The sequence below is a fragment of the Oncorhynchus keta genome, chromosome 5, assembly GCF_023373465.1.
Source record: "Oncorhynchus keta strain PuntledgeMale-10-30-2019 chromosome 5, Oket_V2, whole genome shotgun sequence".
In the NCBI taxonomy this organism is placed as follows: Eukaryota; Metazoa; Chordata; class Actinopteri; order Salmoniformes; family Salmonidae; genus Oncorhynchus; species Oncorhynchus keta.
Window position 1 is genome coordinate 10,698,742 of NC_068425.1, and position 15,097 is coordinate 10,713,838.

Consider the following 15,097-nt stretch of genomic DNA (forward strand, 5'->3'; position numbering starts at 1 on the left):
CACAAGCATTTAACTACACTCGCAATAACATCTGCTAACCATGTGTATGTGACCAATAAAATTCGATTTGATTTGATCTGACAAAATCCATACACACGAACACATTATTTTGCATAAACTCTTCCCAGTATTCTAATACCAGTTTACAGCCGCCATATTTTGTTGTCTCCTTTAGCCTGTCATTGGCTAAAACGATGCTGTTGACATTTGCCATTTCTTTTGGCAAGGTGATTTGAAGGACGATTGGGACTTGTTGAAATGCACGGGTAAGGCAACCCGTGCCCAGCGCCCTCCATTCCTGCCTCACTCGTGCTGCTGAGGTAGGGCACCGATTTGGCTGGCAGCAGGGCGTGATGACGTGATGCCTTCCATCCCCCACCTTTGGAGTGGTGCCAGGATGCCATCCTCTCTCTCAGCCCGTCAGGGACTGGATGGGACACATTATCGAACGTGCAGAATCATGACCTCTGTAGCCACAGCTGTTGCCACACTACTGCTGACCCCACAGGTGACCCTCCCCTGGTGGGTGTCTAACTGGGATCTCTGGGGAGTTGGAGGAGAACCTGGTCCAAGGACATGAACCCATGGTGCTATTTTCTTGCTTCAAAATGTCCCTTTTCCCACCTCTCAATGGTGTGTCATTGCTGTGCCAATGGACAGACACATGCATGCCAACTTGGACCTGATGGTCACAGAGCTCGTTTTCCAGATTAAATTCACTAATGCCTGCCTAATGGTGAGATATTGGAGTTGGAACTTGGAATAGAGATAACTCAGAGATACCAATGACACAAGAAGTGGGGAAGAGAAAAGCAGGAATTCGCAGGCTTGCACCTCTCTTATTTATAACGCCATTGATTTGGTTAGTTTGCCAACGCTCCTCCCACTCTGGGCAACCGCACAGATGCCAGCTCCAACCAACCCCTGGCCCCCTCCCTCACCGATCCCCGCCCTTATCCTGTCCCTGGTGGGTTCGCACACCTGGGCCCCGTCGTTATTGCTGTGCAGGAGGACTGGAGCTCGCTCGCCCCCCAGGCCACCCTCAGCGTCTCACTCTGAAAGCACCAGCGCTCAAACAACCTCGTCATCCCTCCTACCCTTGCTCACGTCTAATCTCCGATCTCGTCTCACGAGCACCTATAAATAACAAAAAAATCAATAGGGTCTCAATAGCCTATATTTGTCTGTCTGTCTTTATTGAAGATGTGTGTCATTTATCATTCTGCCAGTAGAGTCTTCGCGCAATGCTATTTGTTTGGATTATTTTCCCCCCTGAATAGATCACTATAGTGCCATTCAATTAGGTAAATAAATAGATGAACAATATCGCCTTCTGTTCCGAGGTCTGCAAATGCACCCCAACCCCCTCTCCTTGAGCCCCGTTGTTTTATGCATGCTATCGTTTAACTTAACCCTTAGGTTAAATGTACAAAAATAAAAAATAAAGGCAAATACACTAATAATATCCGTTGTCTACAACAAACATTTTTGTTCGCCCACTTTTCTGTTTCCTCTCTTTCACTCGTATTGCCTCCGTCTCAGTTTCTCTCTTTTTCTGGCTGTGTGAGCGCGAGCGCAGTGACAGATGGCGGGGCCCTCTTCCCTCGGGAAGACAATCTCTCCGAATGCGGGCGCATGTCAATCACCGGCTCTCATGTGACGGTTCTTGCCAGTGACGTGCCAACCATATGGCCTGGCATCATAGCTGGTATGTAACCCTGCCTGGTAGCGATGCCACAGTCTCAGAGCGCGCGCGCGGATAGCACACTGAAAGCACCCTGCCGCACCTATAGGAGCGTTTGCTCGCGGTCCCAGAAGATGGTCTGAACTCACGCGCTTTCCACCCCTTCAAGAGCTCCCGCTGAGGTAAGTTGGAGTGTAAACAAATCGACGAGTGACCTTCCCAATATGGAAAGTAATTAATTTAATAAATAGAGATTAATAATGCAAGGTTAATTCGTGACCGTTTTTTGGTGGATGTTTGTGCCTCCTGTAAACGTCTGTTTTGAGTTCACTCAGCGATATGCCATTTTTGAACATTTGGATTATGGTGTTGCTCTGGTTCTTCGTTTGGCACGATGTTATGCTCCATTTGTCCTTCAACTTTTAACAGCGCGGACCTCCATTCTGTGTGTTAATTATAGGCTAGGAGTGCAATATAGTATTCCATGCTTATTTTGTTCAGAAAACAGCAATACACAAAGACAAGCTCTAGTTTACCTTCTATCTCTGCGGACAATCGAAAAAATTGCAACAATCTTCCTCCTGAATTTAATTCATTTCTATAGTCAGACAGTATAAGGAATTCATTTGATTAGTGAAAAATACAAAATAAAACCTGTTTCCATGGACTCATGGAAACAGAGAGATGAAGAGAAAGAGAGATACATAGGTAGAGAGAGGAGAGGCAGAATTATTCTTCACCGTCAGCTAATTATTTCTGCATCTTATGGCTGAGAGAAGATTTATCGATGATTTTATCTGAGTGTTCATCTTGGAGAAAAGGAAAGGGTGGGTGGGGCGTTATTGAAAGTGAATGTACAGTAGGCTAATACGGACATTATTTATTTGTGTAGTTTTATCATCCATAATTATTCTAACAGCACAACCTTTTACATTCCAAATACATCGATATCTCCCCTAAATCACGCAAGCACAGGCCATGCAAGAGGAGATTCTTGTTGCAACTTAAAGAAAATACAAATCTGTTTTCTGAAATGCATTTTTGATATATATTTAACGACTGTTAAAAGGATACAAGCAATTTCCATCTGTAATTGCAAACCTTTCCAACTAAAAGTGGTTTAGAATCGCTCAGTCGTGCATACTGAATTATGTGTGAAATATTTTTCTGGTAAGGTAGTCTACATGGTCTGTTAATTAAACGTTTTTTTTTTTTTTTTTTTTTTTTAAATGAGCAAATCTCCTGAGCCTGAAATTTCCAAACGAGATTTTGCCTCTGGCACACCCTCTAGATAATTAGCACCGTATTCCTCCTGGTTGACTTTGGGTCCACACAACATCACGTAGCCCAACCACAGTTCTCCAGCCTACCAGAGATACAAGAGATTTACAGTGACAATTATGTTACTGGTTTGAGATGGTTTAAACTGTCCATCTATCATATCTTCACACTGGCTATTTACATTCAAATAATAATTGATCATTGGTGATAATTGATGCCATTTTCAAAAAGGCCTGGCTCAATCAACTTCGCATTTTTGGATTAGAATATTTGGATGATATTCTAATTGGCGTTTGGGTAAGATATTTACACATTAAATCGTTATTGAGTGTCATAATAACAATGTACATTATTATTAATATTATTATTATTAGAATGATTTATTGGCAATCAAAATGGATCTTTGTGGATAATATTAACCCATGTTATCCTTATAGGGCTCTCTGGTAGGATATAAGGTTGAGCGTGATAAGACAACAGCGGCTCTGCAGGTGTGGTAAAAGTCATCTCAATGTCACATTTGACAAAAAAATACGATGATTTAATTCAAATCATCTCCGATATCCACACACAATATTTTGTTATCTTCTGACACGATGATCAACACCGAGGTAGAGACACTGTACATATCCTCCTGCCATGCTTTTTGTGGAGGTGGGTAGTGCGGTGGAATAGTGCTGGAATGTAGCCATAAGTATGTGGGCGTCGGGGGTGAAAGTAGGGTTGCAAGTTGCTTCACAGCGCGCCACACGGGTCTGTAATGTGGCCTCTGCTGTTGAGACCCGCTGCGCGAGGGCAAGGGGAGCACATGGACGACAGCAGGGAATTAAATAGGGGACCGGTTGGGCGATAGACTCGGGTGTTCACTGAAATGTTTCCGATGGCATGCTGTTTTAGTTCCTCCCAGCACGTATAATTTCAGTCGTATTAGGCTATTCATGTCCTCTGCCTTTATCATGAAGAGATATTAATCCACATTTTAGTATTATCCCATTGTTATTGAATGCATTTCATTACATTCTTATTTTTACCTTTAGCCCTTTTCTGATTTGAAATGTCCTCACACAACGTCCTTTATTTCTTTCAGTGCCGCAATGTTGACTAGGCTGTTCAGTGACCCGTCGCTGCTTCCCGACATGCATAAGTATTCGGCCTGGGCAGAGGACAGCGAGAGCGAGGACTCGAAGACCAAGGATGATGAAGATCACTGCCGCGTGGGCGATGACGACATGGATGTCCCGGACCTGAGAAGCAGCCGGGCACATTCTGAGATCGGCGGTGAAGACGAGGACGACGACGAGGCGGATGAGGACGAAGGAGAGGACGGTGCAGAGGGGGACGGGCCCAAAAAACGGGGCCCTAAGAAGCGTAAAATGACACCTGCCCGTATCGAGCGCTCCAAGTTGCGTCGTCAGAAGGCAAACTCACGGGAGAGGACGCGCATGCACGATCTGAACTCTGCGCTCGACAATCTGCGCAAAGTCGTGCCCTGTTACTCCAAAACGCAAAAGCTCTCCAAAATCGAGACTCTCCGTTTGGCCAAGAACTATATCTGGGCCCTCTCTGAGATCCTGCGCTCCGGGAAGAAGCCTGATATTGTGTCCTACGTGCAGACGCTGTGTAAAGGATTGTCCCAACCCACGACCAACCTGGTTGCGGGTTGTCTGCAGCTCAACTCCCGAAACTTCCTAACGGAGCAGTGTCCGGAGGGGGGACGCTATCCCAGCTCCAACTCCTTCTCCATGCATCCTTACCCCTACCAGTGCTCCCGTCTCTCCAGCCCTCAGTATCAGTCTGGTTCCAGCTCGCATCCCTTACGGACACAAGGGTACTGCTCAGCCTACGATTCACTGTACGGTGGCAGTGGATCTCCAGAATACAACAGCCCAGAGTATGAGGGGCCCATCTCCCCTCCCGTGTGCATCAATGGCAACTTTTCTCTGAAGCACCAGGGCACTACGTCCCCCGAGGTAGCCGAGAAAGGCTATCATTACTCTATGCATTACTCCGGCCTGGCCGGCTCTCGCCCCACTGCTGGCCACATATACGGTTCTTCAGGTGTGCGGAGCAGCATCCACTCTGAAAACGTATCGCCTTACCACGACATGCACCTGCACCACGAAAGGGCCCCCGTCCCCGTATACGATGAACTCAATGCGTTTTTCCACAACTGAAACGGCAGTAATATTGCCATGCGTGGGAGAGTCTTCTTGCAATCAACAATCAATTAGTTTCCCACCTTTGGCAAGGAGCGTGCACGGTCACCCCCCAGCCCCTACCCTAATACTTAGTCTCAAAGGACTATGACACCAGACACTGATCATTGCGGAAACAGCGTTTTATTTATTGTTTTTCTATGTCCTTTTATATAATTGTATTTATTTTGTTTCTATTCTGTGACGATGGGATGCTGTGAAAATGTTGCATTTGAAATGGAATGTGTACAGATTTGACGGTGATTGACGTATGGGTGGGTTATTATTGAAATTGCTAGATGAACAGAGTTCAAATGCAACCGCATAGTCACGTTTATAACATTGTAACAACCGATGATGCTGTAACTAATTTGGAAATAATAGCCTAGTATGAAAATAGAGGATTCAATTAAGAAGCAAGCAGTGCACTTAAAAGCAAGCATGTCGCAGAGATAGGAAGATATATATTTTTTAAATGTCGGCAATTGGCAACAGCTATGTCAGAACATTAAACACATTTCACATCTATGCAAGAAATAGCCTACGCCAAACGAGTATACAAGGACCAACTATAGGCTACATCTAAAATAGTGTACATTAAATCATTCATTTAAATCTTCTCAACAATATACTTTCATTGCTTCTCAGCCCCTATTCTGACTTACCATAACACACACGGTGGGGAATTGCTTGACGTCTATTTTTGCTATTGAGGGACATGGATTCAAGTCACCATAATGACACAGAGAATACAATTGTCGATCCCTAGAATACCACCAATGGATAAGGAAAAGCAAAGGAAAAGCAAACACTACTTGGCAGAGTAGGCCTATAAGGCTAAAGCCAACATTTTAAATTAACGATTCTAAAGAAGCAGATATGGGCTCATGCTACCGGTTCCGGCTGGTCAAGTCCTTCTAATGTAAACGATTCGATGGTGTTTACGTTCATTAGATGAGGCTACCTTTAATGGATTTGCAAGTTTGCACTAGATTTTAGATTGCATTAAAATGCATTCGAAAATGGTTTAATGTAAGCCAATAGCCTTTGCCTTTATACATCTACTGGCCTTTATACATCTACAATCCTGTCAGTGACTGGACGGAAAATGGGACAGGGCGACATTAATATATGCTAAACACAATATTTCATGTCATGCCACAGGAACAAATATGGCAAGTCAAGTAACTTTCTAAATCAATCGAGCACATTGACTTGTTGAATAGGACTATTTCTAAAAGTGTAAGGGCCAGGATTTAGCACTCAATTTCGAAATAGTTATATCAGAAGGTCGATATATTGCACTGAAATAACATGATTATTACTATTATTGTTATTATTATTTACAAACAGTTTTATTTAATGCATAATTTTGCCTATAATAACTAATCAATGCAAATATTTCCACTAAGGGTCCCCAGAGTCGTCAACATGTGTTGCATTTTTCATTGAAAGTGAAAGTTGAAACTTTGTATTTAAACAATGTGTGGTAAAATAAAATGATAATACATGAACTTGGCTACATCATTTCATTTTAAACATTTCATTTTAAACCTATATCCAAGTTCTGTAAACGTGATCTTTTCTCGTTGAATTTGATCCATTACATAGTGTAAAACAAGTATATTCTGGCTAGCAGGTTAAATTATCAGCATAATAATCAACTACGTAAGGACTGTATTATATTCTTCCTGTGATTATTCTTATCATTGGAAAGGCTCTATGAAAAGATGACGCAGTGTGGCCTGGAAAAGAATGGGTTTTACTATTTAACATCCCATATCGCTCATGCTTTCGGTAAGTGCGTTGACCGATTACAAGAACTAGCATCACTTGACATGTGACTCTAACAGGTTCGGCCGGCTATATCCAGTAGTTTAATATGGCAGACATATCAATAAGTTGCTGTAAATCCCATTATTCAATAAAGCCCACAAAAAGAGTTGCAGAATGAGTTCGAAACCATTTTCGAAAGACTTCCACTGTGGGAGATGCTAGCATTCCTAATGATTAGGCATGGAGGAAAGAACGGGCATTATAGGATCTAATCAACAGGCCAACACCATCTTTCCAGAACACAACGAACATACTACAAAGACAAATGTGTCAACAAAGAAGCCCTGCAATGGACTCTAATGAGTTGAACAGCAGGATCTGGACAGATTGGGAAACGGCCTCCGGATCTGCAGGCGAGCCAAAATCCCTAACAGTTACCAAAGGGCCTGTCTGAAGCTTTCGGGGATTTCGAGGATGGTCAAATGATATGGGAACCGTTATAAGCCTAACAAATTCCTTTAAAGGGAGGGACTGCTATGACAACTAACTTCTAGATCAGGGGTGTGCAACTTTGATGTGGGTGGGGTCACAAAACATAGGAACTCATCATGAGGGGCCGCAGTGGCTCGCGGGTCTGCATACCCAGATGCAGTCAGAGCCGGTTCAAGTCTTTTGGGGGGCCCTCCCACCTTGCGAGCAATACATTTTAGCCCCCGACTTTACAGCGAAGAGAACAACTTTACGTTTTACAGTTCATTTCCTGAAATTTTACACATTTTGCCAGGGGGGTAGAGAAAATGTTGCCATTTTAACGCAAGTTTGCGGCAATTCTACATATTTTCCAAGACAAATCTTTGCAGTTATGCAGTCTGATGATCAATGGTGCCCATCCCGGCTCTAGATCATGCGTTTGTGTGTTTTTCGGGCTTCTTTTGCGTTTGTGCATACAAGCAGCAGCCTGCTCCCTTAGAGCGCATGCCAGAATATTCTTGGCATCAAAGGGAAACTTGACTCAAACGGACACAAGAGTCACAATGCACGGTATAGAGGCAAATGGGCGGTGTATATGTATATTATATTATTTTTGAAAGGCGGAAGAAATACAGGAGACTAACGCCCTATTCATTGACATTAAATTATCGAAAATTGTGGCCCAAAAAAGCACGAAACATACGGGATTCCAAACTAGTAAAGGATATAATTTGTAATCAAAACACGGCATTGGAAAGAGGCTGAAATACTTCGGGCAGCCGAGGACCTTAATACAGCCCATGTACTCCATATTGGAATGTTTTGGGAAAAAGTAAAAGAAAGTCATGTATTTGCCACAGCGCATTTCTTCAACCCCACCTTTATTTCTCCACAGATAGCCTACCCGGATGGACTAAGCAGGACATCATAACATCCATAACTTTCACACACCGAAAGAGAAAGAGATAGAGAGGGACTTTTGTGAGTGCAATGTTTACTGTTCATTTTATACTGTTTATTTCACTTTTGTTTATTATCTATTTCACTTGCTTTGACAATGTTAACATATGTTTGCCATGCCAATAAAGCCCGTTGAATTGAGAGAGAACTCTGCAAAAATATCCTCCATGTACAACGTAAAACATCAAATAATGCATGCAGAGTAGAATTAGTAGAACCCGCTAATTATCAAAATACAGAAAAGAGCCTTTAAATTCTACAACCACGTAAAAGGAAGCGATTCCCAAACCTTCCATAACAAAGCCATCACCTACAGAGAGATGAACCTGGAGAAGAATCCCCTAAGCAAGCTGGTCCTGGGGCTCTGTTCACAAACACAAACAGACCCCACAGAGCCCCAGGACAGCAACACAATTAGACCCAACCAAATCACGAGAAAACAAAAATATAATTATGACAATATAATTAACAAAAAAAAAACAGAGTAAACTAGACTGACCCAAACTTAAGAAAAGCTTTGACTATGTAAAGACTATTGAAAAGAGCTGCTGTAGGCATCCCTGGTTCTCAAGAGAAGACAGGCTATGTGCACACTGCCCACAAAATAAGGTGGAAACTGAGCTGCACTTCCTAACCTCCTGCCAAATGTATGACCATATTAGAGACACATTTATCGCTCAGATTACACAGACCCACAAAGAATTAGAAAACATGCCTAATTTTGATAAACTCCCATATCTACTGGGTGAAATACCACATTGTGCCATCACGGCAGCAACATTTGACCTGTTGTCACGAGAAAATGGCAACCAGTCAAGAACAAACACCATTGTAAATACCACCCATATTTATGTTTATATATTTTCCCTTTTGTAATTGAACTATTTGCCGATAATGTGACATTTGAAATGTGTTTTTTTAATTTTTGAACATTTGTGAGTGTAATGTTTACTGTTCATTTGAATTGTTTATTTCACTTTTGTTTATTATTTAGTTCACTTGCTTTGGCAATGTTAACATATGTTTCCCATGCCAATAAATCCCTTAAATTGAGATTGTATTCCCTTGATGCAAAACTTTTTTCGTCGATTTTTGTTTGTCAGAAAATACAGTAGGCTTATTGTTTCAACTGAAATGATTTGTTTTTAATGAATCTCTACACTAACCTTATTTGATTTTACACCTTAAAAAATGTATATGGTGCATTCTTATGAGATACATTTTGGGATTTTGAGTAAAATGCACTGAATGAACGTGTCTTTGAATGTGCAAACATGCTTTTCAAAATTGACTATCAACTAGTTGAATGGCCTCCCGCACTGTCTAATGCTTTTGGTATTGATGACTGCACTCAAATATTTATACGTTTCAGTTTTAGCATAAGCACATTAACAACAGTAAAACATTCATATTCCTAAATATATATATATATATTTTAATTCACACTAATTTTAATTCATCACTAGATAATAGCCAACTATCTCTCAAAATGTAATGGAGCATATAAGACATCGACTAAATTCACGGAGGGGATTACTTCCTGACTATCAACGATAATTAAAAACACATTGACATGTGCTGTAAAGTAAATATCGAAATGAGAATATAAAATGTCATTTAAGAGACAACAAGCCTAGTCCCAAATACGATCATTGTCAGGCAGCTCGGGCGGTCTAATATTGTCATCGCAACTCTTGAACTCTTCATGACGCTTATTCAATGCCATGATAACCTGAAGAAAAATGTAAAAAAGAATGACATTCATTTGTGTTATTTTTGAACACACACGTGTGATTTTGAGGCAAGCCTTCTAGACGCACAATGCAAGGGGCAGCAGTTGCCCTCGCGCGTCCCTTGTGCATGAAACGATGCCACCCGGCTTGGTTTGGAGCGCTGCCCCCGGTCCCATATGCTCCTCAAAATGTCCAGGGTGCGATTAGCTGAGAACACTCCTGCTCACAGAAGAAAGGGAGCTGGACTTGGGCCGTGGAGTGATGATGACCGGCAGCAATGTAGGCCAGCAAAGCCGAAAGTATAAATTGAGAACAGCCTTGTTAAAAATATAATAAATAAAACAACATATATATGGACAAAAGTAATTTTGTAGCCCCAGTTTTATTGTTATCCATTTGCATTAGGCTAGACTAAACTGGTGTGACATTTGGACAGCAATCTAAATTCAAAGTTTAGCTACATTTTACACCAATAGACGAAATACAAATATAAAAACGAACATAACTACATATCGGATATCAGCCTAAACAAATAGACAACTTTACTTAATCCCAAAAGCAGGCTATTTTGCACGCAGGAGATCTTCAGGTGCATGAAATGGGAATTATTCTGATGTAGCCTAGGCTCAATCCAGTGCATTTATCTCAGTATTACTTGAGTTTGCTTATAAAGTATATGTGTCTAAAATCATCGAGGCTATTTTTTTAGGCTTGTCTATTCCTTTCTCTCGTTTCAAACCAAACACTGAGCACAATTCACTCGCGCGTTTCATTCTGCGATGACAGTGCGCGAGAGGACGTGAAATAAACCAAAGTCTAGGCTTCCTGGTCATTGATGCATTCCCTTACACGTGACTGTGATGTGACTAAATTGTGCCTTCACTCACTTTAGGATAATACAATTACCGGAACGATTTTGGCTATCTTGACAAACTGAATAAAACAGTTGTGTGCAGAAAGTTGAGTACTACTGCATGATGTATTGCATAAAAAGGTTAAATAGCATATGATAATGCTATAGGCGTAGTCTATTCTTTAAAATGCGTTTTTAGGCAAATCAGCAAAAACCGAAGTGTGCTGGTGCGTTTATTGAGTCAGTGCAGGCGGTGGAGCAGGCTCGAGCCAGTTGGAGAGCGCATCTATCAAAATATTCCCCCGTCCGGCGTGAGGTGCGCGCTTTCCAGAGGCGGAAGTTGGCAGTCATGCAGAGCTGCGTGTGCCAAGTTCCTTAATGTTCCCCGGCACCAGCACGAGCTCTGGAGAGGACACCCGCGCGCCTCGCCGCTGCCTTGTGCCAGTTTTCCGGCCAAAGTGGCGCTGCTGGGAGGAGTCTGTATTTCTTTCCTAATTTCACGGCATCTGTTCATTATCCAGCACGTTTAAAAAGAAAGTTCTTATTCTGACTTCAAAACACACACACACACCGAGTAAGTGCTGAAGAAATTCTCTGGTGAAAATGTTTTCATGCTGTTTTTTGATCAATTGACATAGCAGGAATTTACATTTTGGGATTGTTAACGAATGTGTTATCTGGCTAAAACTTTGCATTTACAATCATTCCCTTATTTCTGCCCGAACCACGACGGATACCGACACCCTGTACAGAGTGGCAGTAGGCTACACTTCTGCACAATGGAGAGAGCTCCCGATCTGGGCGAGTGCCTAGGCTATCCACGAGCTCGCACAGGTGATAGGATGGTTCCCACACGTCAATTCATATTCTTTCTAAACATTGATTTATTTAAAAAATATGTATGAAAATATTTTAGGCCAAAGTAAACTGTGGCCTTACAGTAACTCCTCTCTGCCCAGGATGGTGTTTATTGTTGACCACCAGCAGCACAATCCTCAGCTCTGAGAGATTGAGGGAGTCACTGCAACAGAAATGGAATAGAGATCGTATTGAAGGCTACGAACTTCACAAACCGAACACACAGTATTCACGTGCCCTCTGCAAAGTGAGTGAATACATCTCGCTGTTTAAATTATCGTGTGTGCCCACTCTTTTCTCGCTAAACTTGGTGGAATATATCAAAGAAAAGTGTTTGTCCGACATAACAGGCAATATAGTGTGATTATCAAAATGTCACAAGTATCCTTAACTGGTGTGAATTCCAATTAACAAGTCTAAATATTAGAAAAGCAAATTAAACAGGAAACATTTAAGAACCTATTGGCCTACGTATAATACTGTGTATCAATAAAATACAAATACATGATTGTTTTATGTCATTATCATAAAAGCTACAGGATAGGGCTTTTTTTTAGAAGAGACCATGATGCTGAAGGTAAGTAAAGGAAATCAACATCAGGTCATATCTAGTGCCAGTGGAAACACAAACACACACACACACACACACACACACACACACACACACACACACACACACACACACACACACACACACACACACACACACACACACACACACACACACACACACACACACACACACACACACACACACACACACACACACACACACACACAGCTTACTTTAAATATCTTGCCTCTCACATAGTGAATACAAGCATGCACACAATCCGCCACAGCCAGCCCCATGCACGCACTGCTCAGCCCCAGTGCCAGACTGTACGCCAGACAAGGAGGCAAGGCTGTCACTGGCAGGCGATTCAGTGGAAATTCCACAACATCTGTTTGTTATCGCACAATGGGGCACGGCGGTGGGGCGGTGGGGCACGGGGCGACGGGGGCAGATGAGGCAGAAGCTAAATGGAGAATCTGCTACTGTTGGACTGAATGCCAGTGGAGGAACGAGGGGGACAACAGGAAGGGTAGCAGGGTGGGTGACAGACAGGGGTGGAGATTAGGAGGGGTGCCAGGTAGGTTTGGAACCTTAGGGGGGTTGCCACTTGCCACATAGGTTTAGAGGTTTTGGGGACAATGCAGGCAGGGGTGGAGATTGGGAAGACACCAGGGAGGGCGAGGCCTATAGGGGACAATGGCTTGGTAACTATAGTTTATTGTTTACTCTCTGCAGATGGATGCTTCTATCTGACAACTGTCAGTCATCTCTGTCGAGGGCAGTGTAGCTATGTTCTGGCTGCTCACCAGTGAGACCCTCCCTGGGATGGGCGTGGTTGAACCATGTTTAGGAGGTTAAGTAGGAGTGTGCATGGGGACACTGTTGGATCAGAGGGGGTAGCTGTGGGTTGTTGCTGGTCTGCACAGATGGCATGTGTTATAGGATTGTGTGTGAGTGTGCTCTTGCGTGCTTGTGTGTGTGTGTGTGTGATAAGGTTGGATGATGCCTTGGTCACATGGGTAGCAGTAATTGGCCTCCATATTGACCAGTTTGCAGTACTGGGGGGGCGGGCAGTCTCCCAGCTGGACCTGTCAGACAGCATCCCATCCACCTCACTGATCACCCCCCTGACGACCTCTCCACAATCTTCCTTTTCTCTTTTTCTCCATCCCTCCTGTCCTCCAGCACCTCTCCTTTCATCTCCTGTCTTCTCCTCCTCTCTTCTCCTCCCTTTCCTTTCCTATCCTCTCCTACCCTTCACCACCTGTCCTTTCCACTCCTCTCCTCAGCTCTACCATCTCAACTCTCCTCCTCTACCACGTCTTCACTCCTTAGTTTTCAGTTACATGTAGGTCACTAACAATAATATAAAAACCGTGTAATTAATGTTCCATGTATTACTGGACTAATACCGACGTCTCAGCTCTCTGAATACAGACAGGTCGTGAAGGTTTGCTTTGAGCAGTCTGAAGGCTGATCCCCAGAGAGAGAGGAAGCCATGCCCAGCCTTGGCAGCCGGGAGTCTCCAGGTACGTAGCAAGTCTCTCCATCGTCTCTCCTTACTCTTATCAGCCAGGAAACATGGAGAGTTGGCACACACACCCTGGGAAAAGGGTGGGAACAACAGGGGGTAGGGAAACACACACACAACCCTTCCCCTCGGCACAGACATGGGAGCCATGCTGTCGCTAGGGATTCTGGGATGGCTGGCTGGCTTTGGGAGAGAGATGGGAGGACTACAGGAAAACAGTGCAGATGCAATAACTTAACAACAGGCCCATATGCTGTGTTACCTTCTGAGAGAGAGAGAGAGAGAGAGAGAGAGAGAGAGAGGAGACATAGCTGGCAGACTGATACGAAGTCTTGTGCCAAGTAAAGTGCACATGGGAATAGGTGTGTGTGCTCTACATATGCATGTCAATGTATGTGTGTGCGTACGTGTGTGTGTGTTTCAGAGTGTTCATGTGAATATGGCCACCGAGTTGCGCTGTGTGTGTGAGTGTGTGATTGCACTAGTGCATCTGTATGTATGCTGTGTGTGCATGTGCAGGAAGGAAGGAAGGGGGGAGGAAGAGGGAGAGGATGGGGTGAGTGCACGTTTAAATTCTGTGACATCTGTTCATTACAAGTAGAGTGTGTTTATTTTTATACAGCGAGCCACAAGCAGAGAGCTCAATTGGCACCTCTGGTTAATGTAGCAGCCTGCCTCTACTGCACAGCAAATTAAATATTTAGTGGCAGACAGAAAGAATGAAGAAAGAGGCAAGGACGAAGGGAAAGAACGAGAGAAATTATAAGATAATGTGACGAAAATGCACACACACAAACAGGGATAAGCATTGCATCGCGCACTCAAAGTCCCTGTTCTAATTGAATTAAGCAAGGAACAGAGTCTGACGAATCCAGAACTCACCCTAACACACTCCCATATGAGCAGTATGATGTGATGTGTCAGGACATACATTACAGTTTGTGGTGAAAACAGGCCAGGGTGAACTAAAACAGGACAAAGGACGGAAAAGACTAAACTATAGCTTGTGTTCTTGATTTGATTTCATATGATCATTCACACTCATTTGCATGTGACTGATGCTCAACAGAGACAGACACGACAATGAACTGGGCCTCTACTACCTGCTTCTTCCAGCTACAGGCCTTTCCTATAGGTGGATAGGAGCTGTTTGAATTGATGTCCCCTCTGCAGACTGGGGGACTGGAGAGAGGCCTGCT

The 15,097-nt window shown here is 43.3% G+C and overlaps 1 protein-coding gene across 1 annotated transcript; it reads left to right on the forward strand.

The window, feature by feature from the left end:
• Positions 1 to 1,711: 1,711 nt before the first annotated feature.
• Positions 1,712 to 6,661, forward strand: LOC118384505 (neurogenic differentiation factor 2-like). The gene is made up of 2 exons (XM_035771098.2): positions 1,712 to 1,866; positions 4,053 to 6,661. Exon 2 carries the CDS (start codon positions 4,060 to 4,062, stop codon positions 5,137 to 5,139), a length of 1,080 nt encoding a protein of 359 aa, XP_035626991.1. The 5' UTR covers positions 1,712 to 1,866; positions 4,053 to 4,059; the 3' UTR covers positions 5,140 to 6,661.
• The last annotated feature ends 8,436 nt before the right edge of the window (positions 6,662 to 15,097 follow it).